Below are 25,742 nucleotides of genomic sequence, written 5' to 3'. Positions count from 1 at the left end.
AAAGAGCTCTGAAGTCCTCCCAGCTCTACCATGATGATGGCCCAGGGGAGAGGTGAGGTGCTGGATGACCACCAAGGCTGCTGTTGTCCCCTGACCTGTAGAAAAGCCTCAACAAATACTAGCTCTTTGTGTGACTTCAGATGAGGTACTTAAACTCTCTGAGCCTCAGTTTCCACATCTACATGGTGAGGGTAATTCTTGCTTTGTACGATCCTGTAAGAAATACATCCAGCAGGAATGTACAGCGTGTCTCAAAGGCTGAGCGGTGTGGCCCCAGGCGGTGCAAAGGAGGATTTTAGCTCATACTCGATCCTGGCACTCAACGAGAAAGTCATACCCTGATCAATTCTTTCTTAAACCTAGTTGCCACGGAGACAGTTGGCATGTCTGTACCACCTCAGTAACACTCATCCATTTCTCTATTTAGCAAAGGGAGTCCAGGCCTCGGGGTGAGGGCCTTCAGTTGACAGCCCTAACCTCTGATTTGATAACATCGTTTTTATTCATTATGTCTATTTTTGTACTTTCCTCTTTTTCATTATTTGTATCCATATATTTTTATCTCATTTGTGGTTTTCATGATCATTTATTTACCTTCTATTTATGGCAATGCTAGTGTTCCACAAGGCTAGGGTTACAAAATTTCCTTTTGCAATAAATTTGAATAAATAATAGGAGTCAACTGGAGACAAATGTTAAATACTAGTAAAGGTAGCATGGTGATATAGTGAAATTGTGAAGATGACCTAAGAATAGGAGAAATGCTTGTATTAAATGTGGGGATGTGCCACATGGCAATCATGGGGGTAATCGTGACTGTTACTGCCTTAGAAGGAGGGGGCATGGGCTGCCTACATGCCATTTCTCTGCTTGTCATCTCAGCTCCCAGGTAGTGCAGGTGACGCCAGTCTCCCTGGAAGACCCATGGATGAAAGAGCAGAGCGAACCCTCTGGGCGGTGCAGTGTGAGAATAAATTCCTTCAGTCTCCAGATTGGTTCTGACTTAAATGGTTTCCCCCATTGAATTGAACAGGAAGCCATTTAAATGGCCACCAGATTGTGAACCATTGAACTTCTACAATAATGACAGAGGGGCTGGACTTCCCATCTGAGCCATTGTACTTTAAACAGAATATGTGTTGCCTTCTGAAATAAAAGCCACTTATGCATACCAGCCAATCTGTCTCAGTAGAGTGCCACCAAGACAGATCTTGGTAGAAGAGCCAAGAGCAAGTCAAATAAAAAGCTTTAAGTCCATGACTATCCATCACCCAGGGAGTTCCCAGGACTGTTAGGGCAGCTTGTGGGTTACTTTGTTCAACACATAGCTTTCAATTTTGTTATAAGGAGGGGAGAGCGAAATGAGATTGATAGATAACCAAAAGGATGTTTTTGTAAGCCTCCGATTCAGTGTAGCACCTTGCAGGAAATTCATTTAGCACAGTGTCCGGATGCTTCTGGAGGCTTTCTGAAAGCAAAGACACAGCCACGTACCTGGCAGCATCTGCCTCTAACAGTCTGCTCCGTTCCAGCTACACAGTGCAAGGTGTTTTTCCAGGAGTATCTCAAGTATCTAAAGTTTGTGCTCATATAAGCCCATGTCAGAGGTCCCCAGAAAGAAGGAGCTGGTAAAGCACCCACGGGATGTTTGCAAACAGCAGTGGCTTCAGCACCTGGAAAAACCAGAGGTCACTCCTTTCTGGGTTTGGATTTGCTGGAATGGCCAGGCAATTGGCACTGCTCTCCTGGATTAGAACGGCCATGCAGAGTCCACTGGAAAAACTTCCCTAGGTGGCGGACTCAAGGACTCAGGTTCTGGCCAATGGTGAGGATCTACCTCTCCTTCTTAGGCTATATTTCTAGAATAGTGTTTCATAAATTCTGGAAATCTTTGTTCTTCTGCTGAAACATGGCAAGCCCCTTCCATAAATACCTGAAATAATTTGTCTCATGTTTATTTATTTTGGAGAGAGAGACAGACAGACAGTATGGAGGGGGGACAGAGAGAGGGGGAGACACAGACTCTGAAGTAGCTCCAGGCCCAGCTGTCAGCACAGAGCTTGACGCGGGGCTCAACCCACAAACCGCAAGATCATGACCTCAGCCGAAGTCAGATGCTTAACCACTTAACCCACTGAGCAACCCAGGCGCCCCCCATAAAGACTTCTAATAAACTTTCCTCTTTCACTCAGTGGCTAGTTTATTGGTCTGTTGCCTTTATGTCTCATTCTTCTTCAACTCCCAGGGTATTGCTAGGTTGGGTTTTTGTCTAGTCTTGTTTGTTTTTTGCAAAAATATTGCAGAAGCAGGATTTCTTGATTTCATACAGGTAGCTTTACCTCTTATAAAAATACCACCGTTTATAATTTTTGAAGCCATGAAATCATTCTCTCATCTTTGGGGAAGTAGAAAGCTTGACAACTGTGGGATAGATACTAAAGCTGAAGAAGGGACGTGACCTCCAGGGAGGCCAGGTGTCAGTGTGAAAGGAAGGGATGGACCCTGCTCTGGATAATGTTGTGCCCAAAGTGGACACCGAAGGAGCAGTCAGAATTAGAAGTCAATGAAACCCACAGATATCTGACTTTTGGCTCATCTTTCCTTATTCTCAAGAGGGCTTCTGAGTGGGATGGATGGTCTCAGCATTGTCCTTGCGTGCCAATGTGACACAAGCTTCCAGGCAGAGGCAGGAGGGAAGCCCTCAGCTCATCTGCACAGTCCCTTTTATGGTGCAGTCATTAGGGCGCCTTTTAGCATGAGAGATGAGTTCCATGCTAGACTGCCCAGATCTTGAACCACTGTTTCTACAAAGACAAAATCAGGGACCTTCTCAGAAAAGGATTAGAAAGTCTCTTCGTTTGGTTTGGGGCACCTGCCTGGCTGGCTTAGTCTATAGAGTATGTGACTCCTGATCTCAGGGTCGTGAGGTTAAGCCCCATGGTGGGTGTGCAGTCTCCTTAACACAAAAACCAAAAACGTCTCTTGGTCTGGAAGTAGGAACGAGTTGGGTAGTATCGAGGAGTATCTCTTCACTTTTGGCTCCTTCTTTCTCCACCAGAAAAATGGGTGGACTAGTTTTTGCCCTGCCTACTTCCCAGAAGCAAGGCCTATAGTCCTGGCCTTCTGGTCTGGTGACCACTGATCACAGAATGAAAGGGAAATGGGAATTTGCAGAATTGTTATTCGGAAACTCGTGAAGAATGCAGGTGGGAGTTGAATTCAAACCACGCCTTGGCCCCTGAGTTAGGTCTACTGGGACCCAGCCAAGGATGCAGTTTAGGGGAATGAAGACTATATTCTTGCAAGTTTGTATCTTGGCTGGCACTGGGGACAATGACAGAGGAAGATATGACACTATTCTTCACATTCTTCACTCAGCATTGGCTGATATGAGGCCAGCAGTGCAGTGCAAGGCTGGGAGGTGTCCCACAGTTGGGTTGGCACACACATGCACTCTCCCTGGAAGACAGGTACTGGATCTAGGATGTACGGATATTAATGGCAATCTTCTTCAGGACGTCTTTTTGGCTACTATGGATCATTTACACATAAGTTCTAGGACTTATTTAAAAAGATGTTACATTTCAGAATATGCCATCTACTGAAATATCAATTATTTTAAAAAGCATGTTTTTTTGGTGATATTTCATGACATGGAGAAAAATACAATTTAATTTTAAGGGAAAATAGGATAAAAACTAGGTGTTCAATCTAACCCTTAGTTTTTCAAAAATACACCCCTGTTAAGGATATAATGTGAAAGAAATATATGAAAATATCAATCATGGTGGGGTGCCTGGGTGGCTCAGTAGGTTAAGGTTCGACTTCAGGTCAGGTCATGATCTCACAGTTTGTGATTTTGAGCCCTGTGTTGTCAGGCTCTGTGCTGACAGCTCAGAGCCTGGAGCTTGCTTCAAGTTCTGTGTCTTCTGTTCTCTCTGCCCCTCCCCCGCTCACACTCCGTCTGTCTCTGTCAAAAATAAATAAACATTAAAATGTAAAAAAAATCAATCATGGTTATTGGTAGGTTGTGGGATTCTATTCTTTTATGAAACATTTATTTTCCAAATTCTTTTAGTCTGAATTATTCTCATAAGCAGAAATAAACATAAAATAAATATTTATTATAAATAAATCCCTCCAAGCTTGCTGTCTGAGTCCCTCTCTCCATCCTGGGGACCAGTGCTTCCTTCTGGACCTCAGAGGCTTTTGGGCATGGTTTCAGGGGTGGACTCTTCCTTGTTCATTATAAGTCACAAAGAGAGACGTTGCTCCAAAGGTAAGGTGCTCTTGTCATGCCCAGTAACTTGACAGATCTAAGACTCAGTTTCTTACCTGTAAAATGGGAGAATGGCTACTGTCCTTTCTTATGGCACAAAGAGATTATAAAGAATGAAGGAAACAAGGAAGGGGAGAGTACTTTAACCATTTAGAACAAAACACAATGGTAATTTAAGAAGTGGTAAGTTGCCAAGGGTAGTTACAGCTTAGAAGATCTGACATCAAGGCATGGTAACAATATCAACCCTGTTAACCGCCTTTATCACAGTACTTTTATATGTTGGTAGGACTGGCAATTGGGTAATTAATATTATTGCGGCTGCAGGATTTTGCAGTAGGACTTTCTTCTTTGGAATTTTCACACCAAATTTCTGACTATTTTAATAGGTCCCCTTTGCATTCACCAAATAATGTCAAGTACCAGAAATGGTCACCAGAGGGCGCTAGATCACTTACGGTGTCCCCCTGGCTTCCGCATAACAAAATCACCATGATTTATTACGTCGAGTATTGGAACTGGGTCTAGGCAGGAAAAAGATGAAATCTATACATTAACTATGATGTTGAGCCAACATTTAAGTAAATAAGCTTCCTTTTTCCTCCTTGGCTATTACTTTAGTTGCTCTGCTTTTTTCATTTGTATGTTAATGTACTTTTATTTATTTCTTTTAAATCATTTGAGATAGTTCAGATTAGAATACTTTACAAACTTGAAACCCTGGTTTGCTTTGAAAGCCGAGATAGGCACATGTTCACATGGTAAAGAGGCTGCCCTCCCCCCTGAGAAGCTTATAAATGTATTTAGAAATAAATAAATGGCCTGTATTGTTTTTAGGAGAGGGGGGGTTGAAGTTTCTATTTGTGGTTAGCCTTTGAGTTCTTGTGCAGTGGCCCTCAGTTCCCAGCCTGCAGACACACCTACAAGAGGGGACATGCACTGGGGCTGTTTGGAAGTGCTTCTCTATACTTTGCCCTGCAGTCCATCTGGGGACTGGCTGTGGGGCCCTCCAGGTCATAGTGTAATCGCTGCAGCAGAGAGCGGGAACGCTTTGCCTCAGTTCTCATCCCAACTGAGGGGACTTGTGGGGTGCAGAACAGCAAAGCAGGGGGCAGGGAGATAGTCCTATCTGGACCCCTCTCCCCCATGGCCTGGTGCATGCACACACACATTAAGTACTGGGTTGGGGTCAGAACATCTGGTCAGAGTTTGGCTGTCTTTTTTGGGTCACAGCCAAGATCTGTATAACGTTTTCTTTTTCACCTTACGAATAACCAATGTTATTTGTGGGTAAGTGGGTAGAGCAGTTCCTGTTTATATTCCAATTTTATGAACGAGGAAGCAGGCACCTAAGTTTCCTTTGAAGTTTGAGGTTCCATTCCATCTGTGTATAACTTTTTCCTCAATTAGTGGGGCCAGGGGCAGGTTTTCCGAACCTGGTGCTGAAGTTGGTGGATGATAAGGAGGTAGCAGGAGAGGTGGGCTGGTGAGCCTGGTGGATGGTGGCACTCTTGCATTCGCTGCCTACCGGTCGGGCCATCCTGGGAGGTGGTGTGAGACTGGGGTTGTAGGATTGGTAGGGTATACCGCAGCGAGGGACCCTGATGAATCCCAACTCAGCCTGGGTTTTGTATGACACAGAAGTTGCTAAGAGCTTCAACCAGCACAGGCAGAGGTGTGCAGAGAGCAGGAGATAGGGCCTTCCAGCACCCTGTGGAAGGACGATGGGGTGGTGGAGGTGACAGTGGAGGAGATACACTGGTGGGGATCCTGCAGTTGGGGTGACCGAAGTCACAGCAACCGGTGGCTTCTTGCTAGTATCCCCAGACTGTTGTAGGGGAACTCAGGCTGTGGGGGCTGTTCAGGAAGGCCTGGAGGGGATTCACTGGTTTGCGGAAGCTCAGTTGTAGGAGGGAGGAAATCCATTCTGGGGGTTTCACACCCCCTTGGGCAAACAATCCTATCCTTCTCTGCTCTTTTTATGCTATGGGTGTTTTATTTTCAAAATTTAAATCTTGTACTTGCTTTAAGGAAAGTCCTTAGCATTCCTGGCATATGCTGAGGCCCAAAGGTAGCAAAGTACAGCTGTTTAGAAGGCTAACAAATCAAAGGAATCTCAAGGTCATGGTTTACCTTCTTGCACATCTTCACGGCACTTCTGGGCCTGACCCCTAACCCAGTGCTGGGAAGAACCCAGGGCCTTTGCATGGACTAAGGCAGCACAGATGTATTGTGTGGCTGCTGAGCACGAAGGAGGAGGTTTAACACTGTTTTTTGAGTACCAAATATTCAAGAGCTCTTACTCATTCTGTTTCCCCCTTTGATGCTGGCCTTGACCCTTTTCTAATGAGTGTGCGTCTTGAGCCCAGTGAACATATTCTGAATGTGTCTGGAGAAGCTGCAAACGTTCCCTTCAGCCTCTCTGTCCAGCTGGGCCTCCCTTCCCAGGTCCTCCTCAGCATCCTCCAAGGGCGGGTGGGGTGGGGGGGGGGTGGTGCTCTGGCTCAGGCAGAAGCAGCACTTGCCTGCCTACACAGTTAAGGTTGGTAACTTGGCCCTCACCACAGGAAGGGCTGAAAGGAACCTGATAATTCCAATTAGGCTTAAACTAATGAGCTGGAAACTTTGGGGAAACCACTGAAGGGAGAATGTGACCATCTTCCTTCTAATTAGCACTGGAAAACCTTGTGGTCCAACTGGTAGCCAAGAGCTTTGAAGGGCAGTGTACAGAGGGAGCAAAATTTCCCAGAGCTTTGGAAGAGGTATTCCCCTGTGGTGTAGGGATAGAGGCTGCTGAGGGGGGAAGACCCCAACTGGGGAAAAGCAGGCTTGGATGGCGCCTAGAGTGCCCCTTCTCCCAGTGGCTCTCCTCCCACGATGAGGCTTGGGGCTAGATAAGAGGGGGAAGGAACACTTTGGGGAACTCTACTGTCTATTGAAGGCTGCACCATCCCTGAGGCCAGGTCCCCACCCTGCTCATCTCTCCTCTCAGGCAGCCTCTGTCGCTTAAAAACAAGCAGAAAAACCACCTGCTGCTGTCAGGGGCCACAGACCACCCTCCAGCCTCCAGCCGTGCGTGGGGCACTGGGGCACCTAGGAAGAGGGGAGGGAAGAACGAATTAGAGGCCCGAGGTGGGAGGGTCGAACTAGGGTGTCCTGGAGAAGGGTCCTCCTCACTCCCGAGGCCCGAGGATTTGGAGGTGTCTGGCCGTGTGTCGACAGCTGGTCACTCCTTCCCTCCCCACTGGGGGCTCCTTTGGTAAAAACAGCCTGCCATGGGTGCCCCGCCATCCTCCTCGGGGCCCCGCGGGTCGCTCGGGTGGGGGCGCAGCACCTTGGAGAGAGGCGCCCGATCCCGCGCCTTGACTTGGGGCGCTCTCCCTTGCTCTCGGGGGGTCAGGGGCGCGCGCCCGGCGGCCGCCGAGGGATCAGCCTGCCCCCTGCCCAGCCTCGAGCCGAGGCGAGCCGGCGCTGAGAGCCTCCTCCCCTCCCGCCTCGGGCGGCCTGAGCCCGCGCCCGCTCCAGTTGCTGCAGCTGCTGCTGCTGGCGGCTGCGGGGAGCGCGGGGAGCGCGCCGAAGAGGCTCGGGCGGCGAGGACGGGGACGAGGAGGAGCCGGAGGAGGCGAGGAGGAAGAGCGAGGGGAGGCCGAGGAGGCTCAGCGGCGTGGCAACGCGGCTCGGGGATCCCTGGGGGCATGGGCTAGCGGCCGCGGCGGCCTGGCAGCGGGACGCAGTGGACCTTCCGTGGCCCGGCGCGTGCAGGGGCGGCGAGCCGGAGCCGAGCGCAGCCGGGGACCGCGGGCTGGCGTGGGGGTGTCCCGGCGGAGGGGGCTGATTACCCGTTATTAACTAGTTGCCACCTAATAAGCCAGGAGCGGCGGGTGAGCGGCGCGGGCTGCGCGCGGGGAGGGTCCCGGGCCGGACCGCAGCGCACTCGCGTGGCGCACGGCGGGCCGGCGCGCAGAGCCGGGGCGGGCCCGGGGGCGGCGCAGACCCCGGGCGCGGGCGGCCCGCGGCGCCCCCTCGCTCTCCGCGCTCGGGGCCGGCACAGCCCCGGGCGAGCGGGGCGCGGGCCGGGGCGGGGAGCTGCCCGCGCGCTCCATCCCCTCCCCCCCGGGCGGGCGGCCGGGGGGAGGGCAGGCGGCGGCGGCCCGCCGTATATATCTCGGCGCACCCCGCCAGGTCGCGCACAGCGCCCCGAGCCCAGGCGCCTCCCCGCCCCCTCCCCGCGCTCCGCGGCGGCGGCGGCGGCAGCAGTAGCAGCAATATGGCTGTTGATGGGTGTTCGGGGTGGCGCTGGCGGCGGGAGGAGCTCCCCCGAGCCCCTGCGCCGGCTGCCCGTTGCTAGCTATGGCAAATGGTGGCGGCGGCGGCGGCGGCAGCAGCGGCGGCGGCGGCGGCGGCGGAGGCAGCAGTCTTAGAATGAGTAGCAATATCCACGCGAACCATCTCAGCCTAGACGCGTCCTCCTCCTCCTCCTCTTCCTCCTCCTCCTCTTCTTCCTCCTCCTCCTCTTCCTCCTCGTCCTCGGTCCACGAGCCCAAGATGGATGCGCTCATCATCCCGGTGACCATGGAGGTGCCGTGCGACAGCCGGGGCCAGCGCATGTGGTGGGCTTTCCTGGCCTCCTCCATGGTGACTTTCTTCGGGGGCCTCTTCATCATCTTGCTCTGGCGGACGCTCAAGTACCTGTGGACCGTTTGCTGCCACTGCGGGGGCAAGACGAAGGTAACGCGTGCCCCGGGCGCCCGCCCCCTGCGCCAGCCCACCTCCTCGCTCCTCACCGCGCCTTGCCGCCCTCCATCCCTGCCTGCCTTCCCCGCGCCGCCTGCCCTTCCCTCCGCTCTCCCCGCGCCCCGCTCGGCGCGGCGGGCGGTGCGCCCGGACAGAGGAGTTGCCCCCAGCCGGTGCGCCCCGGGACGCGGACGCCTGGTCCCGCGTCCCCTTGTTTACGGTGGGGTCGCCGGCGGCCGCGGTTGGGGCCGGGCGGGGGACGCGCGCCGCTCGGTTGCCGGGTGCGGGGTGGGGAGAGCCGAGCCCGCGGGCCCCGAGGCCCCGGGGGGCCGCCGGGTGCGTGTGCCGGGTGCGGCGGCCGCGTTCCTGGTGGTGGGCGAGGGGGAGCCCGGCAGCCCGCACTCTAGAAACCTGTTGGGGACAGGAGTTCGCGGAGTCAGAAGGAAGGGGGAAAGCCTTTGGACAGGGGAGAAAATCTTTTGGACTAGGGAATCCCAGGGGAGGAACCTGGCCAGAGGAAGTGGGGGATCTCGGGGACAGACAGGGAAAGTTGGGGAGATGCATCCCAGTTTTGGAGGCAGCCCGCGGAGGCTGCCACTTTAGGAATGTGGCAAGGGCGCACATCTGATGTCACCTTCCTCTCCATCCCTTGGATATTCTTCTGGAATATACCCCCACCCCAAGTTCTTCAGCCTGTGTATTCTTGCCCCCCACGCTACCCCCTTTAGGTGCCCGGAAATGCCGCCAGCAGCGGGGAGCTGGAGCAGGAGGTCCGCCCGAGAGCCTCCGAGGCCGCGGTTTCGCGCGGAGCCTCCTCCCCAGCGCTTTTGAGGTGGCTGGATGTCGGCTTAAGCTATTCCTGGCGCATAGACGCCCACCAGCACCGAAGCTCACTACACCTTAAGTATGGTTGCTAGGCTGACTGCCTGGTCTGTCGCCGTGTCCCTAGAGATGTCCTCTGCCCTCCTCCTCCCTCCCCCCCCCCCCATCCTCCCAATGGCTGAAGGTGAGGGGCTGGGGCAGTTTTTCACAGAAAACTGAATAAGAGAGAGAGAGAGAGAGAGAGAGAGAGAGAGAGAGTGAACTGGAAAAAAGAGGGACCGAGCTGCTTTGTGTTTGAGTACGTCCCACCCTAGGGGACTTCACAGCGCTAACATTTTCACAGGGAGGGGAGATCAAGGGGAATTGGCGAACAGTGCAAAGTGGAGGCAGATCTTGGTCGGGATATTTCACACCTCTTTTCCAGCAAAGTGAATCCCAGGACCCCTCAAACTTCCATAGGACTCGGCAACTTGTCGCAGTCTCCTTAGTTGCTATGGGAAGTAGGGAAGCCGGGGGCTCTGGGTGAAATACCGAGGGCAAACCCAAGGCTCCCTCTCCTGATCATTAATTATACACGGCACTGGGTGCTGGAGATCAGCTGAGTTTTGTGGCAGGCACATTTGTGTTTTGGAAAATACTGGTGTGTTGGACATAAGGGAGAAAAATAAAAGCCATCTCTGTCTTTTCTCCTCCCACTTCTCGGGAGGCTTCCAGATGTTGGCCAGCCAGCTTTCTTTGGAGTTACCTCCTCTGCCATGGGGGTTCTCCTTCCTTGTCCAGGTGAGAAATCTCCCACATTCCTAAGAAGCAAACAGGTTAAGCAAAATCTGAACCATGAGACCCTGAGATGGTGCTTCCTGCCTTAGCCTTTCTCTTACCTGTGTCTTTTTTTTTTTTTTTTTTTTTTTTTAGTATTTATTTTTGGGAGAGTGCAAGTGGGGGAGAGGCAGAGAGAGGGGGACAGAGGATCCAAAGTGGCCTCGGAGCTCACAGCAACAAGCCCGATTATGGAGCTTGAACTCACAAACCACAAGATCATGACCTGAGCCGAAGTCGGAGGCTCAACCGACTGAGCCACCCAGGTGCCCCTTACCTGTTTCTTCAACATCTTGACCACACATTCCCTCGTCTCCTTCTCTCGCAGTCTTTCGTCTTGGAGGGTTTTTTTGTTTTTTTGTTTGTTTTTTCCTTTACTGAGGGTCAGTGTCTGCCCTTAGGGGAGAGAGAACTCCTGGATGCGTGCATTCTAAAATGTTCTCTAGACTAAGTGGTTTTGGTGAAGTTTTGAACAGCCTCCTCATCCTTAAGAAATGGGGCCTTCTTGATCGTAGTGAAAACTTTTTTAGCGAGTCAAAATAAGTTTTGGTATTTTTGTGATCCTGGGGTTTTAAACACGGCTTCCAAGTCCTTTTACTCTAGGGGTTCATGGATGCCACTGCAGTACCTGTGATGAAATGCTAATTGGATGGCTCACGTAGAGAATCTCTTTCATAAATGATGACCAAGCATAACTTCTGTTGGTCTTCTTAAGTAAATAGGTTTTTGGCAACGATCATGAGAAAAAATAATCCCTATATATTTTAGGCCTTATTTTGTAGCTCCAAGACCTGCTGAGTTGACGTCACTGCAAGTTTCTACAAAAAAATCAACCTGGGATGAGAGACGCTTGCAGTTGGAGGGAGGATGTGAGGCCAACGTAGCACGAGGTTGGGTCACTTTTGATCCCATTAGAGTCCACTTTAAAACATTCCCAGAGTTACTTAATAACTGCCCCTTGATTTGCTCACTTAAACCATGTGTAGCTGGCTCATTACACCCATTAATAGTAACTTAGGCCTCTTCTAAGCTTTACTTTCTACCCCTGAGGTCTGTATTTTTACTGCCATCCTGGTTTTTTGTCTTACATTCTTTTTGTTTTCCAAGTATTTGCTAGTTGTTGAGATGCGGTATAGAAGAATGCATTTGGCCTAAGTTTGGAATAATTATTCCAGTGCTGGGCTTCCCAAGCAAACGTAGACTGCTGGGGCATAGAATTCTGTCAGCCCTCAGATGTGCCCACCCTCACCCTCATTCAGTCCCAAGACGGTTTGACCAGCAGCTGAGGTCCCATGGAGGCCTGGTTTTTTAGCATCTGAAATTCCACGGGAAGTAAATTTCATCAGGGCACTGTGACATCACAAGTATTTGGCCCCTAGGACGGCATCTTCCTTTTTGATCAAAGGAACCCAATCTTCCTTTTTGATCAAAGGAACCGGAGACTATGGACGTGCCTCCCGGGGCATCTCAGCATTAGTACCTTTGGCCTCTGAATTGTAAATGGTGAGTGACTTTACTACTTTGAAAAGAATGGCGTGTGGACTTTTTTTTTTTTTTTCAGGAAATGAGAGAACTAATCACATTGCCTCCTGTTGGGAACTTGGGCACAATCATCCGGTACTGTGTTCTTTGCTATACTTTTTCACGTCATTGTTTTTTTCTCTGTTGGGTTTCATCAGAGCTCTGTGTTCACCAGGCTGTGATGTTTTGAGGTCCAATCCAGTTGCGAACTGTAGTGAACAGCGAGCAGCTCAGGCAGCCTGGATAAGGCCATGACCTTGAAGAAGTCATTTAACATCTCTGGTCTCTTTTTCCTTGTGTTTAAAATGTGGAGATTGAATTCTCTGACTTCTGATGCCCCTTCCTGCCCCGTGATTCGGTGTCAGAGGTTGGGAGGGGTTGAGAAACTATGGGTAAAGTTTCTAGCTCAGAGTGTGTTTTGTAATTTTCTGGCAAATTCTTTAGGAATTCAGCCTTGGAGTGCCTCTGTGTGTTTCCTCTTTCAGCACACAAGCTGCTTCTCTTCAGATTAGCCTGAGGAAACTGAGTCCAGCTTTCAATGGAGCTGCGGCTCACTGGGGGACCTGGATGTGGCCGGGCATAGGCTCTCGCCTGCTCTCAGTTTGAGCTGTCCTCCCTGTAGAAGTTGGGCTTGATCGAGCCTGGTCTGCATGTAATGAATTATTGAGGTATTGTCTCCATGGTTGTGTCTGAGAAAACAACACGTTTTCTCTGTCAGGTTCGTGACTAATATAAACATCAGATCCCGTTATGGCTTGGTAATTACCCAGGGTCTGGCCCGATGCATCCAATCAGGACTGGAGCTCCAGTGCCTCAGAGTTCTGGATTCCAGATCAGACCTGCAGCCTCATCTCGTCTTGGGGATTGCCTGTACTGGATGACCTTCAGATAATTCTCTTTGATCAGGTCACTTAGGGTGGCCTTGGAGAAGCTCTCAGGTCCCAGTCACAGGGGAGTTAGAGCTGACCTTCCCTTGTGCAGAGAGATTTTTGCTGCTCATTCCTGGCTCTCTTTGTGCAAATGCACACTTCAGTAGAGATTCAGCAGTCAGACCCAAGTGCAAATCCTGGATCTTATTAGCAGGGTATCTTTGGCTGTTAGCCATATTGCACCTTGGTTTCTTCATCTGTAAAAAGAGCATAATGATGCTTACTTTGTAGGATGCTTATGAGGAGTAGCGATAATGGGTATACAGGACCCAGCAAATGCCTGGCACTAAGCAGGCTTCCTGTAAATAGCTCACAAAGTGGTGAGTTTGTTTTCTCTTTGATTCCTTGCGTGTTTGGCCCCAGATGGGCACAGACGACAACAAACAGAACTTTTGAACCCAAAGGAACCTCTAGACTCTGAAGTCTGCTGTCCTTGGGTCAAACAACCAGCTAGGGTGACACTGAGACTTGGGCTCATGGCTCTTGGCTGTGGCAAGGCTGGAAGATTGGGGAGGGGCAGCCAGGGAAGTGTCCGTGGATGGGGGCCTGCCAGGACAGCTGCTGTTTTGATGGTGGGGACATCAGTGGACTAGCGTTGACCAGTGTTAACGCTGTGGGGCTCCGGGAATGATAGACTGAGAGGGTGTGAAATGTTTGGTAGGAGGGCAGGGCTGGCCAACGTCATACCATTGAGAAGGGAGGACTTTCATCCCGTTACCCCAGTCCAGAGCTCGTAGACCTGTTCCCCTGACAATGCCACAGTTTCCTGGGCAGCGTTCTCTGTAACAGGACCAGCTTTCCTCCCAGTGCTGTTTCCCAAAGTGCGTTCCATGGAGCACTTGTCCTTGCACTTACCTTGCGGAAAATGTTGTGAGTCTTGGCATACCTGAGCACCCCCTTGAAGAGTCAGATCACAGGTGGGGAGAAGCCCTGTAGTAGAGAAATTGGTCAAACTGCTCTTAACCGGGCTCACTTCGAGCAGCCTTGCCTTGCTGTCAAGACTGCTGTGTAGTACCTGAGTCCACCTGTGACCTTGGGCAAGGACTTCACTGCTCTGTGCCTCAGTTTCCCCATATGCAAATTGGGGATTGTAACAGAGCACAGCCCTGTGGGGTAGGTGCTCTCTCTAGCCCTATTTTGTAGACTTTCCTAGGAGGACACTGATGACCTAAAGCCTTGGGCTGACTCTGTATCCAGGTGCCCTGGGGACTTATCCAAACATGTGTCAGGAGGAAAGGAAGAGCTGCCCTATTACGGGGTCTGGGGCAGAGAGAATTCCAAGGCCAAGGCCGAGTGGGCCCCTTCTTTGCCTTGCTCCTGTCCTTTTTCCTGGAGGGGGACATTCATTGGGTGTCTCGTGGCACGGAGTAAGTCCTTGCTTTGGGTCCCTCTCTCTGTCCCACCGGGGCAGGAGAAGCGTGCTGCTGAAACTGCCTGGCACTGGATTGCAATGCCGGGACCTCTTTCCCAAAGTGGGCAGCAGGGGGGCCCCAGCTCACAGTGGCAGTGGCCATATGCTAACTTTTGAAACACAGCAGGCAACACCACCATCTTGGGACTTCAGAGCTGTGGAGTCCCTGGAGGGGTGCCCCTGTGCCTCCAGTGGAAAGGGCTGTGTCTGTGCAGTGATTCCGAGCTGCTGGGCCACGTGGGAAATACTGGCCTTCATGGACCCGTGTCTGGGGGTCAGGCAAGGCCAGGCCTCCTGCAGCACCTCTGAGATTCCACAGCCTTTCGGTGCATGGCAGGTAGCAGATCAAAAGTGCTTCCTTTTTTGAAATGCTACTTAAAGTAGGTGGAATCCTGGCCCTGGGCACACAGAGAAGGACTCTCCCCCTCCCAGGCAGAGGTGTCTTAGCATTCTGGGTAGAAGTCTCAAGGAATGTTCAGTTGGGATATCAGATCTCTGCTTCGGAGGGCTGGAGAGAGTGTTTGTCTGGTCCTGGAGCTTGTCACATGTTAATATGCATAAGAATCATCTGGGGTAGCCATTAAAAATGCAGCTTGTGATTCCGACAGAAGGTCCAGGGTCGGGCCTGAGATTCTGCACATCTGACAAGACATGGGGGAGGGCAGGTGCCTATGTTGTGCAGGCCACACTTTGAGTAGCCAAGATCTGGATCATTCCCTACCCTCCAGTCAGTCCCTCCCTGAAAAAAAAAAAGCCTATTTTTTTTTTTTGCTTTAATTTAATTTTTTTTAATTTACATCCAAATTAGTTAGCATATAGTGCAACACTGATTTCAGGAGTAGATTCCTTAGTGCCCCTTACCCATTTAGCCCATCCCCCCTCCCAAAACCCCTCCAGTAACCCTCAGTTTGTTCTCCATATTTAAGTCTCTTATGTTTTCTCTTCTTCCCTGTTTTTATATTATTTTTGTCTCCCTTTCCTTATGTTCATCTGTTTTGTCTCTTAAAGTCCTCCTATGAGTGAAGTCATATGATATATGTCTTTCTCTGACTAATTTCACTTAGCGTAATACCCTCCAGTTCCATCCATGTTGTTGCAAATGGCAAGGTTTCCTTCTTTTTGACTGCCAAGTAATACTCCATTGTATATATATGCCACATCTTCTTTATCTAGTCATCCATCAATGGACATTTGGGCTCTTTCCATACTTTGGCTGTTGTTGATAGTGCTGCTATAAACATGGGGGTGCACGTGTCCCTTCGAAACAGCATACCTGTATCCCTTGGATAAATGCCCAGTAGTGCCATTGCTGGGTCGTAGGGTAGTTCTATTTTTAGTTTTTTGAGGAACCTCCATACTGTTTTCCAGAGTGGCTGTACCAGCTTGCATTCCCAAAAAGCCTATTTTTAAATATGGAAATTCCCAGCTCTTCAGCGGTGGGGAGGGATCCTGTGCCAGGACAGCCAGGTCGGGACGACTCCGCACAAGCCCCTTGGAGCCTCTGTGGTTCAGACTGGGCCCTGACTGCTAACACCCACTGTTCGGGTGCCTGCTCCCAAGGAACCCACAAGAGCTGTTGGTGGAGGGTTGGGTTGTGGCGGCCAGAGCAGTGGTCCGCAGAGATGCAGGGTGGGGTGTGTGCGTTCCCCGCCCATCAACATGCGGGTTCCCCCTCTCGCCAGTTGGTCACACTGCAAGGGGCTAGGCTTCTCGAGGTCCAGGATGGCAAGTCTGCCAAACCAACTTCTTGCAAAATTAAAGGCTGGTGGCGTAGCCAGGCCTGCGCTGTGGTGATGCTCCAGGAAGCCAGCTGCTGGCAGGTCCCTCTGGAGTGTTTGAAGTCCGCGGACAGCAAGACCGCCAGCCCGATTTTCCACAGGGACCTGGGTGGGTCTTCCCAGATGGAGGGTTCAGCTTAAAAGGGTTGGACTCAAGACCGATGCTGAGTGTGGGGAGATGGGTGGCGCGGCACGGTGCTGGGCCCCCTCAGCTGCTCTTCTCAGGGGTTCTGTCAGGGGAAGTTGAAAGTCGTTCTTTTGTCACCCTAGCGTATTAGGGTTGTTTGCAGCTCACAGCACCAGGGACCCTGTCCTGGAGCTGTGCTGTTGATGTGGTTGCACTGTCAACGAGGAGCAGTCGGACCAAGCTTTGAGCCCTGAGAGTCTTCAGCGGCCGGAAGGAGGAAGGGCTTAGTGCAGTGGCAAGCACACAGTAGGTCCTCTGTTGAATGTTATGGTTACGATTGTTGTTGTTGATTTTGCTTTTACCACCTGGTGAGTACATACTCTGTGTGCAAACCAGGCTGGGTGCTAGGGGAAGAATAAGACCCAGTTGTGACTTTTTTTTTAATGTATATTTTTGAGAGAGAGAGAGAGAGAGAGAGAGAGAGAGAGAGCATGAATGGGGAGGGGCAGAGGGAGACACACACACACACACACACACACACACACACACACACACAGAATCTGAAGCAGGCTCCAGGCTCTGGAGCCCGACATGGGGCTTGAACCCATGAATTGCGAGATCATGACCTGAGCTGAAGTTGGATGCTTAACCGACTGAGCCACCCAGGGACCCCTTTTAATGTTTATTTTTGAGAGAGAGACAGACACAGAGTGTGAATGGGGGAGGGGCAGAGAAAGACACACACACACACACGCACACACACACACACACACACACAGAATCTGAAGCAGGCTCCAGACTCTGAGGTGTCAGCACAGAGACGGATGTGGGGTTCGAACTCATGAACCATGAGATCATGACCTGAGCTGAAATGCTTAACCTACTGAGCCACTCAGGTGCCCCCCGGTACCCCGCCCCACTTGTGACTTTCATCTGATAGGATGAGAGGGAAAAAAACAGTTATCTTCTCATGGGGTGTGCAGTGTCTGGTCTTGGAGTTGCCTGTGAGCCCCTCCCTCGAGGGCAGGAATTGAGTCATTTAAGTATATGTTGGAAGGGCCCTTTCCATCACAGTTAGCTGGGGGCCGGGTGGGAGTGTAGTCGGTGCAATTATGTTTTGCTCTTTTTTTCTGGGTAATTTGTTAGGAGCTGTGGAGAAAGTCTGGGTGAAAGGGATGGGCTTGATTTGGTGACACGATGTTTGAGTCATTCCTGGCTTTCAATTATTCACGCCACCCAGGTCTCTCTTGGCCAGCGGATAACAAGGATTTAGTTCATGATGAGCAGCTGTCTGCGAGGTGGGTGAGTCAGGCAGGGGACAGGAGGGGAGCTTCAAAAGAATGGAAATGGAATTTGCTTTGTTTTCAGCATTATTTGGTGATTGTCTTTGTCTCATTGCCAATTTGGAAATGTAACTGACACTCCAGGTCCTGAATGGATGTACTTAACATCCTCATCTCCCTGTAAGATCTCATTACCTGTATGACTAATGCTTCTTTACCTGGCCAAACGCGAAATTATTTAAGACATCTCATTTACTTTCTGTTCTCTGTGCTGTTTCACTGGGCTCCCTACCATGTTTTCTGAGGGACCCAGATCTGGCTGACTCTGGACATGTGAAAGCTAATCAGCAGACATGCCTGTATTCCTTTCTTCGCGCCTTCCTTCTGCTTTTCGCCCTTTACTTCTTCCTTCTGTAGTGACTTTTGCTAAGTCTGGGAGCAGAGAGACTGAAGTTGGCAGGTTAGTGGACAACAAACAGGAACTTGGTCTCACGAGTTGAGAAGCACATGGTATTATGAAGTCACAGAGGTGGAAGGGAGATTTGGGCCTGGATTCTACTTCCTCCCCGGTGCCGGTGCTGGGAGCCCTGTGCCCCATCATCATTGGGGATGGGGGTGTTCATGATCTCCTGAGGCCACTGTTTCATGGAGGACAAGCCCACCTTAGAATGAGTGGAGAGAAAGAGTTTTCTCCTTGCACTAGCCCCTCTTTGCTTCTGGTCTGTTTCCATGACACCCAGAGCCAATCTCAGTGGAGAGTAGATTTCAGATTCTAAATCCAGCCCAGGGAGGCCATGAGCTGGGTGGTGGTTAAAGGCAGCAATGTTGTGGAGGGGTAGAATGCCCATAACGGTGTTGCTCCTGTGCAGGCCACTTTGTTTTTCTCTTAATGACTTGCTGGTGTCCTTCACCTGGCATAGTGAGAGTTTTCCTTGTCCTATTCCCCGAAGTTTGGAAGGTGGCCCATTTTGGCCGTTGGTTCTGATAGTTTGAACCTCCAGGATGTGTCTGGTCTTGTTAGACGCTGCGGGTGGAGGTTTTGGCTGTCCCCCGGCCATCACGTCACCTCTTTGTCAATGGTGCATGCACTGTGTTCCAAACTTCAGCTTCCTTCATAGTTTAGTGCTGGTCTTGGCTGGGAGCAGATGTGAATCAGGGGCCATGCCAAGAATCCAGATGTAGAGTGTGGATCCTTTGTTAAGAAGCCGGAGGCGGACTCTGCTTTCTAGGTGTCGGCTCTTCCCAAAGGGCAGAGAGCAGATAGTGATCTGGGGCCTCTTTTTGTACCATTTAAGGATGGCTGCTCCCTAGAATCAAGGCTTGTCCCTCCCAACTGCTCATCTTACGCCTCTTCTCTGGGCTTCCATATACTACTTCTGCCATTTCCCCTGGTCCGCGGAACAGAAGGAAACCAGAAAAGGAAGGAGAACATGCAAGAGGAGAAGGTGAGGGAGAGTAGGGGGGAGAAGGAGATGTTCACACCAAGAAAAATATAATTTCTTTTCTGGGAGCTAGAGGTTGGGTAAATATATAATTGGGTGGATTTTGTTTTTAGTTCCTGCACCTTTGTCTTAACGAATAAGTCATGACAAGTGACCTCACCCCCAAAGAGAGAAGTGTTATATAAAGACCGGTAGAAAGAGTGTTTTCACTGTGGGGAGATTTTGGCTTTTCCAGTGAAAAGCATTGTCTGGTTAACTGATAGCATGGGGCCCCGGGTGGCCTGTGGCCCGGATCCTGGGAGTCACGGGGCTCCGTGGGGGTCTTTTCTATGTACACGTTACACAGGAGCAGAGTTCTGCCCGTCTTCAGGAGCAGTGGCTGCATTGATTTATTTTCCCTTCATGTGACTTTGGAGTATAGACCCTTTATAGCTCTGGAAGGGGAAAAAGTGGGCGTCTAATGATGATCAAGTGGAAAACTCAGAGAAAGGACTCTCAGGCTTGGAGGAAGGTTTGGAAGATGACAGGGTTTATCCAAGTGCTGGGGAGTTTCGTGACCAGTATTAGCTGGCTACAGCATTGTATACATTTTTTTTTCTTTTCTTTTTGCATCTGGGAGCATTTTCCTCATAGTGTTTAAAGGAATTGTTTTAGCTACCCATGCATTATGGCCTTTCGTCCTGTGGATTGTGTCAGCCACAACTGATCAGGTGTAAGATTCTCAACGGGCATAGGAATGGTGTCTTTAGCTGAACCTACAAGAGAAGTCAGTGGTTTGCCTCAGTATTAAAAATGGCATCCTTTCCTTAAGCTCGGGTGCAACCCTATTTTCCTTGTAAGATTTCTTTTTTTTTTTTAAACTAATATACTATTGGTTTCAGATATACAACATAATAATTTGATTTTTGTATATATTGTGAAACAATCACAGTAAGCCTAGTTAATATCTGTCACCTTACAGAGTTAGAGATTATTTTCTCTTGTTCTGAGACCTTTTAAGATCTACTCTTTTAACAACTTTTGAATATGCAATACAGTATTATTGATTATAGTTGCTTTGCTACACATTATCCCCCCATGACTTATTGATGTTATAAGTGGAAGTTTGTATCTTTTGATTCCCTTTACATCATTTCAGACACCCTGCATTCCCAGCCTTTGGCAACCACCAGTCTGTTCTCTATATCTTTGAGCTTGGTTTTCTTTCTTTTTTTTTTTTTCCCTTTCTTTTTGGTTTCCACATATAAGTGACATCATATGGTATTTCTTTTTCTCTGTCTGACTTATTTTACTTAGCATAGTACCCTCAATAACATCCATGTTATGGCAGATGGCAAGATTTCATTCTTTTTTTTATGACTAAATGATACTCCATTGTCTGTGTGTTTTCTTTCTTTCTTTCTTTCTCTCTCTCTCTCTCTCTCTCTCTCTCTCTCTCTCTGTCTCTCTCTGTCTCTCTCTGTCTAAAATCACATTTTCTTTATCCGTTCCTCCATTGATGGACACTTAGGTTGTTTCTATATATTGTGTGTTATAATTAATACTGCAATGAATATGGGGGTGCAGATATCTTTTTGAGTTAGTGTTTTTGGTTTCTTTGGAGAAATTCCCCAAAGTCGAAATGCTGCATCATGTAAAATGTAAAAATAGTAGCTCTATTTTTAATTTTTTGAGGACTCTCCATACTGTCCCCACAGCGGCTGCACCAGTTTACATTCTTACCAACAGTGCACGAGGACTCCCTTTTCTCCACATTCTCACCAGCATTTTTTATTTCTTGTCCTTTTGATAATAGCCATTCTGACAGGTATGAGGTGGTATCCCATTGTGGCTTTGATTTGTATTTCCCTGATGATGAGTGATGTTGAGCATCTTTTCATGTACCTGTTGGCCATCTGGATGCCTTCTTTGGAGAAGTGTCTATTCAGATCTCCTGCCCATTTTTTAAATTGCATTGTTTTTGTTTTCTTTTGTTATTGGGTTATATAAGTTCTTTATGTACTTTGGATATTAACTTCTTATAAAATACGTGATTTGCAAATATTTTCTCCCATTCAGCAGATTGCCTTTTCATTTTGTTGATAGTTTCCTTTGTTGTGCAAAGGTTTTTTTTTTTTTTTTTTTTTTTTTTTTTAGCTTGGTGTAGTTCCACTTGTTTATTTTTGTTTTTGTCGCCTTTGTTTTTAGTGTCAAATCTGATACATCACGACCAGGACCGATTTCAAGGAGCCGACTGCCTGGGTTTTATGGTTTCAAGTCTTATATTCAAGTCTTTTATCCATCCATAAGATTCCTTTTTTAACTTCAGTGTTTTATACTTTTGTCCTTAATCCTAAAGGCAATGTATGTTCATTGTAGAAATGCACAGAGAGGCATTAGGAAAAAGAAAAAAAAAAAAAAAAGGAGACCTCACACCTACTAGGATGCCTACTATAAAAAAAATAACAGAAAATAACAAGTGTTGGCTAAGCTTTGAAGATTTGGAATCCTTGTACACTGTTGATGGAAATATAAAATGATGCAGTCACTGTGGAAAAAAGTATTTGTGGTTCCTCAAAAAAAAAAAAAAAATTAAAAATTGGATTGCCATATGATTCAGTAATTCCACTTCTGGAGACCCATGTTCCTAGCAGCATAAAAGCCAAAAGGTGGAAGCCGCCCAAATGTTGATTGACAGATGAGTGAGTGAACACAATGTGGTCTGTACATGCAGCGGAGAACCACGCAGCCTTATAAAGGAAGGAAATTCTAAAGCATGCTACAACATGGATGAGCCTTGAGGATGTTACGCTAAGTGAAAGGGGCCAGACACAAAAGGACAAATACCGTATGATTCTACTTTATGAAGTACCCAGAATAGTCGAAGTCATAAAGACAGAAGTAGAATGGTGGTTACCAGAGGCTTTAGGAAGGAGGGCAGTGTGGGCAATGGGGCATTGTTTAATGGGTACCAAGTTTCAGTTTTGCAAGATGAAAGCATTCTGTACAACAGTGTGAATGTACTTAATACTACTGACCTGTACACTTAAAAATGGTTAAGATGGTTAAGTTCTATGTTAGGACTATTTTGCCATACAGGAAAAAAAAGAAAACAAAAGGAAAAAGAAATTGTTCCAAATCCTCCCTCCTGGAGATGACCCCCATTATCTTCAGGTACATTTTCCTCCCAGACACATTCTCCACCGTGGTGCTTGTGTTTGTCATTGGGGCAGCTAGTAATTTTCCTCTAAGGGTTGGTAAGTGGGAGTCCCCTGAGAAGTGCCCAGCCTGGCCTTTTTTGCTTGAGGTGCTGTCCACACTGACAGCAGAGCAGACAGGACAACTGTCCCTCTGCTGGCGGAGTCTGATTTGATGGTATCTGTTCTGAGTGTGAAGTTTTTTTTATTAAAAAAATTTTTTTAATGTTTATTTATTTTTGAGAGACAGAGAGAGACAGAGCAGGAGCGGAGCAGGGTCAGAGAGAGAAGGAGACACAGAATCCAAAACAAGCTCCGGGCTCTGAGCTGTCAGCACAGAGCCTGATGTGGGGCTCGAACCCACGAACCATGAGATCACGACTTGAGCCGAAGTCAGATGCTCAACCGACTGAGCCACCCAGGCGCCTCTGGATTTTTGATTTTAACACACGAGTGGCTCTGGTGTCTTAGGCAAGTCATTGTCCCTGGGCCTCAGTTTTCACTGTGTAACATGTTCTCAGGTTCAGTGATTTCAAGAGCTAGCCATTTCTACAGTCAGATTCTTTATCATTTGTGCCTGATAAAGAACCCAGTGGTAAATCATTCAAGGTAAATGGGCAGTTCTGGTTCTATTATAAATCACAAGATTGAAATCTGACTGATGTGTTCCCGAAACATCAATGTTGACTTCGATGAGATGGCATATTTGAGAATTACAATCTGAGGACAGAGGCCCTTTTGGAAATATCATCAAACTTGTCATTAAAAAAAAAGTCTCAGAAGTAGTATTTTGTGACTCTGCTATTACTTCGAAGGAAATAGCCACATCACTTATTGAGGTTTTAGTTTTAATTTTGGGGGTGGAGGCCAGGTTGAAAACATCTTAGATTATAGACTGTAAGTGGTGTGCCATGATAGGCTGGCTTGGTTGAAGTTAGGCATAAAAAGAAACATCTCATTAAAGAGGAGGTCACACAAATCAACGTACTTTGATGCTTTTCTTTGACTTGCCCCAGAAGGCAACCCCAGGGTGAGAATGTTCATCTGGGCTCTGTTCCATGGAGCATTTCAGCCACGAGAAGTGGGAGGAGATGCCCAGAGCTTCTGTGGCAAAGGAGCGAGTGTCTGAAAGGATGATCCCCACATCCCAATGATTTCTGAAATAAAATCCTCCCCACCCCCAAATCGTAAACAACCAGCACATCAGAACGTACTGAATAGTCTTAGGTTACATAACATCAATTAGATCATGCTACAGGGGCCATGTATTACATTTTAACTCGTCACAGATACATTACGTTAGCACTTCACAGATCCACAGGGTCCCAGGCAGCTTTGGGGTATTGAGTGAATTGGTGATTGTGTAGGACTTGACGAAGCCCAGACAAAAACACTTCTTTAGATTTTTCCGTATTGTCGTTACACTCTTATTAGGGGGTGCAGACATCCTGCAAATATTTCTTACAGAATAAGCTAAAAATTTAGACAGTGGTTATTGTATCGGTTGTACTGAATGGTTGATTTATGGCCGTGAACCAGATACGACAGATTTTTAAAACTCCGGGAACCTTTACATTTTCCAGTGACAGGCAGTGCAAGCACTATATTTTTAATTGGTCCCTTCTTTTAAGTCAGGAGGTGAAATGTTATCATGCAAATCTCTCCTGAGTTGCATGGAAACTAATAAAATCACAAAGGTTTCTATTTGTACGCTATGAACACAGACTGTAATGAAGCCGAAACAGCGATCTCTAGGGGATGATGCTATTTAAATGCTAGGCAGGGCTTTGAAACGATTCTAATGGTGAAGAGAGAAACCAGCAAGGGAGTGGGTCCCGTTCTTTCCTCCCTACCTCTCAGTGCCTGTTCACCCACGCTCCTCTTTACTTCCTGACCTCAGAAAGAATTAACTTAGAACAAAGACCTCTAATCTCTAGTACATCCTGTCTGTTACCTGTTGTAGCAAACAGCAGTGAATTCTCAGACATTCTCTCTTAGCCACTTTCTCTTCCTCCTTAGTCATTGCATTGATCCTACACGTAGTGGTGCTTTTGTTTTGGTAAGTCTATGTGAACTGGAGTAATTGACTTCTTAGGGGAAAAAAAGGTAACAAATTTTTTTTTTTTTTTGAGTAGTTACTATGCATCAAGCACTGTCTTAGCTCCTTATGTTTATTATGTTATTTAACTTTGAAAACACTCCTATGGGGGCACTCAGTTGGTTGAATGCCCGATTCTTGAATTCTGGTCACGTCATGGTCTCATGGTTTGTGAGATCGAGTCCTGTTGTGGGGCTCTGCACTGAGCATGGAGCCTACTTGGGATTCTCTCTCTCTCTCTCTCTCTCTCTCTCTCTCCCTCTCCCTCTCCCTCTCCCTCTCCCTCTCCCTCTCCTTCTGCTCCTCCCTGCCTCATGCTCTTGTGCTGATTCTCTCTCAAAATAAATAAACTTAAAAAAACAGTCGTATGGAGTAAGCACGTTTATAATCCCCGTTTTGTACATCAGAACAGTGAAGCATAGAGAATATGTGTGAATTTGGATAATAGATTTTGAGTCCTTACTATGTGTCTGATGGTTTCTAAGCCCTGCGTGCGTTATCTTATTTTAATCCTCACAACACCCCAGTGAAGTAGGTGGTGTTATCAGATTAGGAAACTGAGGCATGGAAAGTAGAGTAATTTTCCCGGGGTCACACAGTAGTGAGGGGCCAAGCCAGGTTTAAGTCCTGGTGGGCAGGCAGTGGACCTTGCACATCTGACCCTTGCACTGTCCACATGCAGGTGTACCACCTGTAGTGGTAGATTGGCTCTGCTTAGCTCATCTGTGCCACAGAGTGAGGGAAAACATTAGGGCATAGATAGATAGGACTGAAGAGAAGGGTTGGTGTGTGGAGACTCATGTACCATCCCTAGATGAGGTGTGAGACCCCTTGTACAAATTCCGAGAATTCTGTACTATGACTAGAAATGAACCTTAAAGATTATCTAGTCCTTTTAATCTTTCTAACTCTTGCTTTTCTTTGCTGGAACAAAGTCAGGTATGCTGTGTGCAGTTGTACAGGTTGCTCACTGCACAACTCTAGGGCCGCTATGAGATTCATATCAGATAATACATAATTAGACTTTTAACTATGGCCCATGTGCCATACATCTCTCTATGTTGGGGGGTATTTGGAGGCACAGAATAAATATGGGGCATTTTTCTGAGTATCAGTCTTCCTTTAAGTTTTGAATAAAACCACTTTTTTTTTTTTTTTTTTTTTCCCTAAGGTAGCCTCCACAACCAACGCTGAGCTTGTGCAGGGCTTGATCTTACAACTGTGAGATCATGACCTGAGCTGAAATCAAGAATCAGACACTTAACTGACTGGTCCACCCAGGTGCCCCCAAAACCACTATTTTTAATATTTACACATACATGGGAG

The 25,742-nt window shown here is 48.3% G+C and overlaps 1 protein-coding gene and 1 long non-coding RNA gene across 9 annotated transcripts in view; both read left to right on the top strand.

The window, feature by feature from the left end:
* The first annotated feature begins 8,572 nt into the window (after positions 1–8,572).
* KCNMA1 (potassium calcium-activated channel subfamily M alpha 1) overlaps positions 8,573–25,742 on the top strand; it is a 726,269-nt gene continuing 709,099 nt past the window's right edge. For 3 of the 8 annotated variants that reach the window (XM_042909282.1, XM_042909285.1, XM_042909284.1), the window contains exon 1: positions 8,575–9,007. In XM_042909282.1, the coding sequence (XP_042765216.1) occupies positions 8,630–9,007 (378 nt within the window). In that variant the 5' untranslated portion in view covers positions 8,575–8,629. Of the gene's footprint in view, positions 9,008–25,742 lie in introns of all 8 variants that reach the window. The other 5 variants (XM_042909279.1, XM_042909278.1, XM_042909277.1 and 2 more) reach the window with 3 other exon arrangements.
* On the top strand, positions 18,255–21,630 carry LOC122202762. Its single transcript, XR_006194867.1, has 3 exons — positions 18,255–18,419; positions 18,996–19,145; positions 21,330–21,630. It is a non-coding gene; the product is annotated as an uncharacterized LOC122202762 (long non-coding RNA).

Source organism: Panthera leo, chromosome D2 (genome assembly GCF_018350215.1).
Source record: "Panthera leo isolate Ple1 chromosome D2, P.leo_Ple1_pat1.1, whole genome shotgun sequence".
Lineage (NCBI taxonomy): Eukaryota > Metazoa > Chordata > Mammalia > Carnivora > Felidae > Panthera > Panthera leo.
Note: the sequence above shows the minus strand (reverse complement) of the source record. Positions and strands in the feature narration are given on the sequence as shown.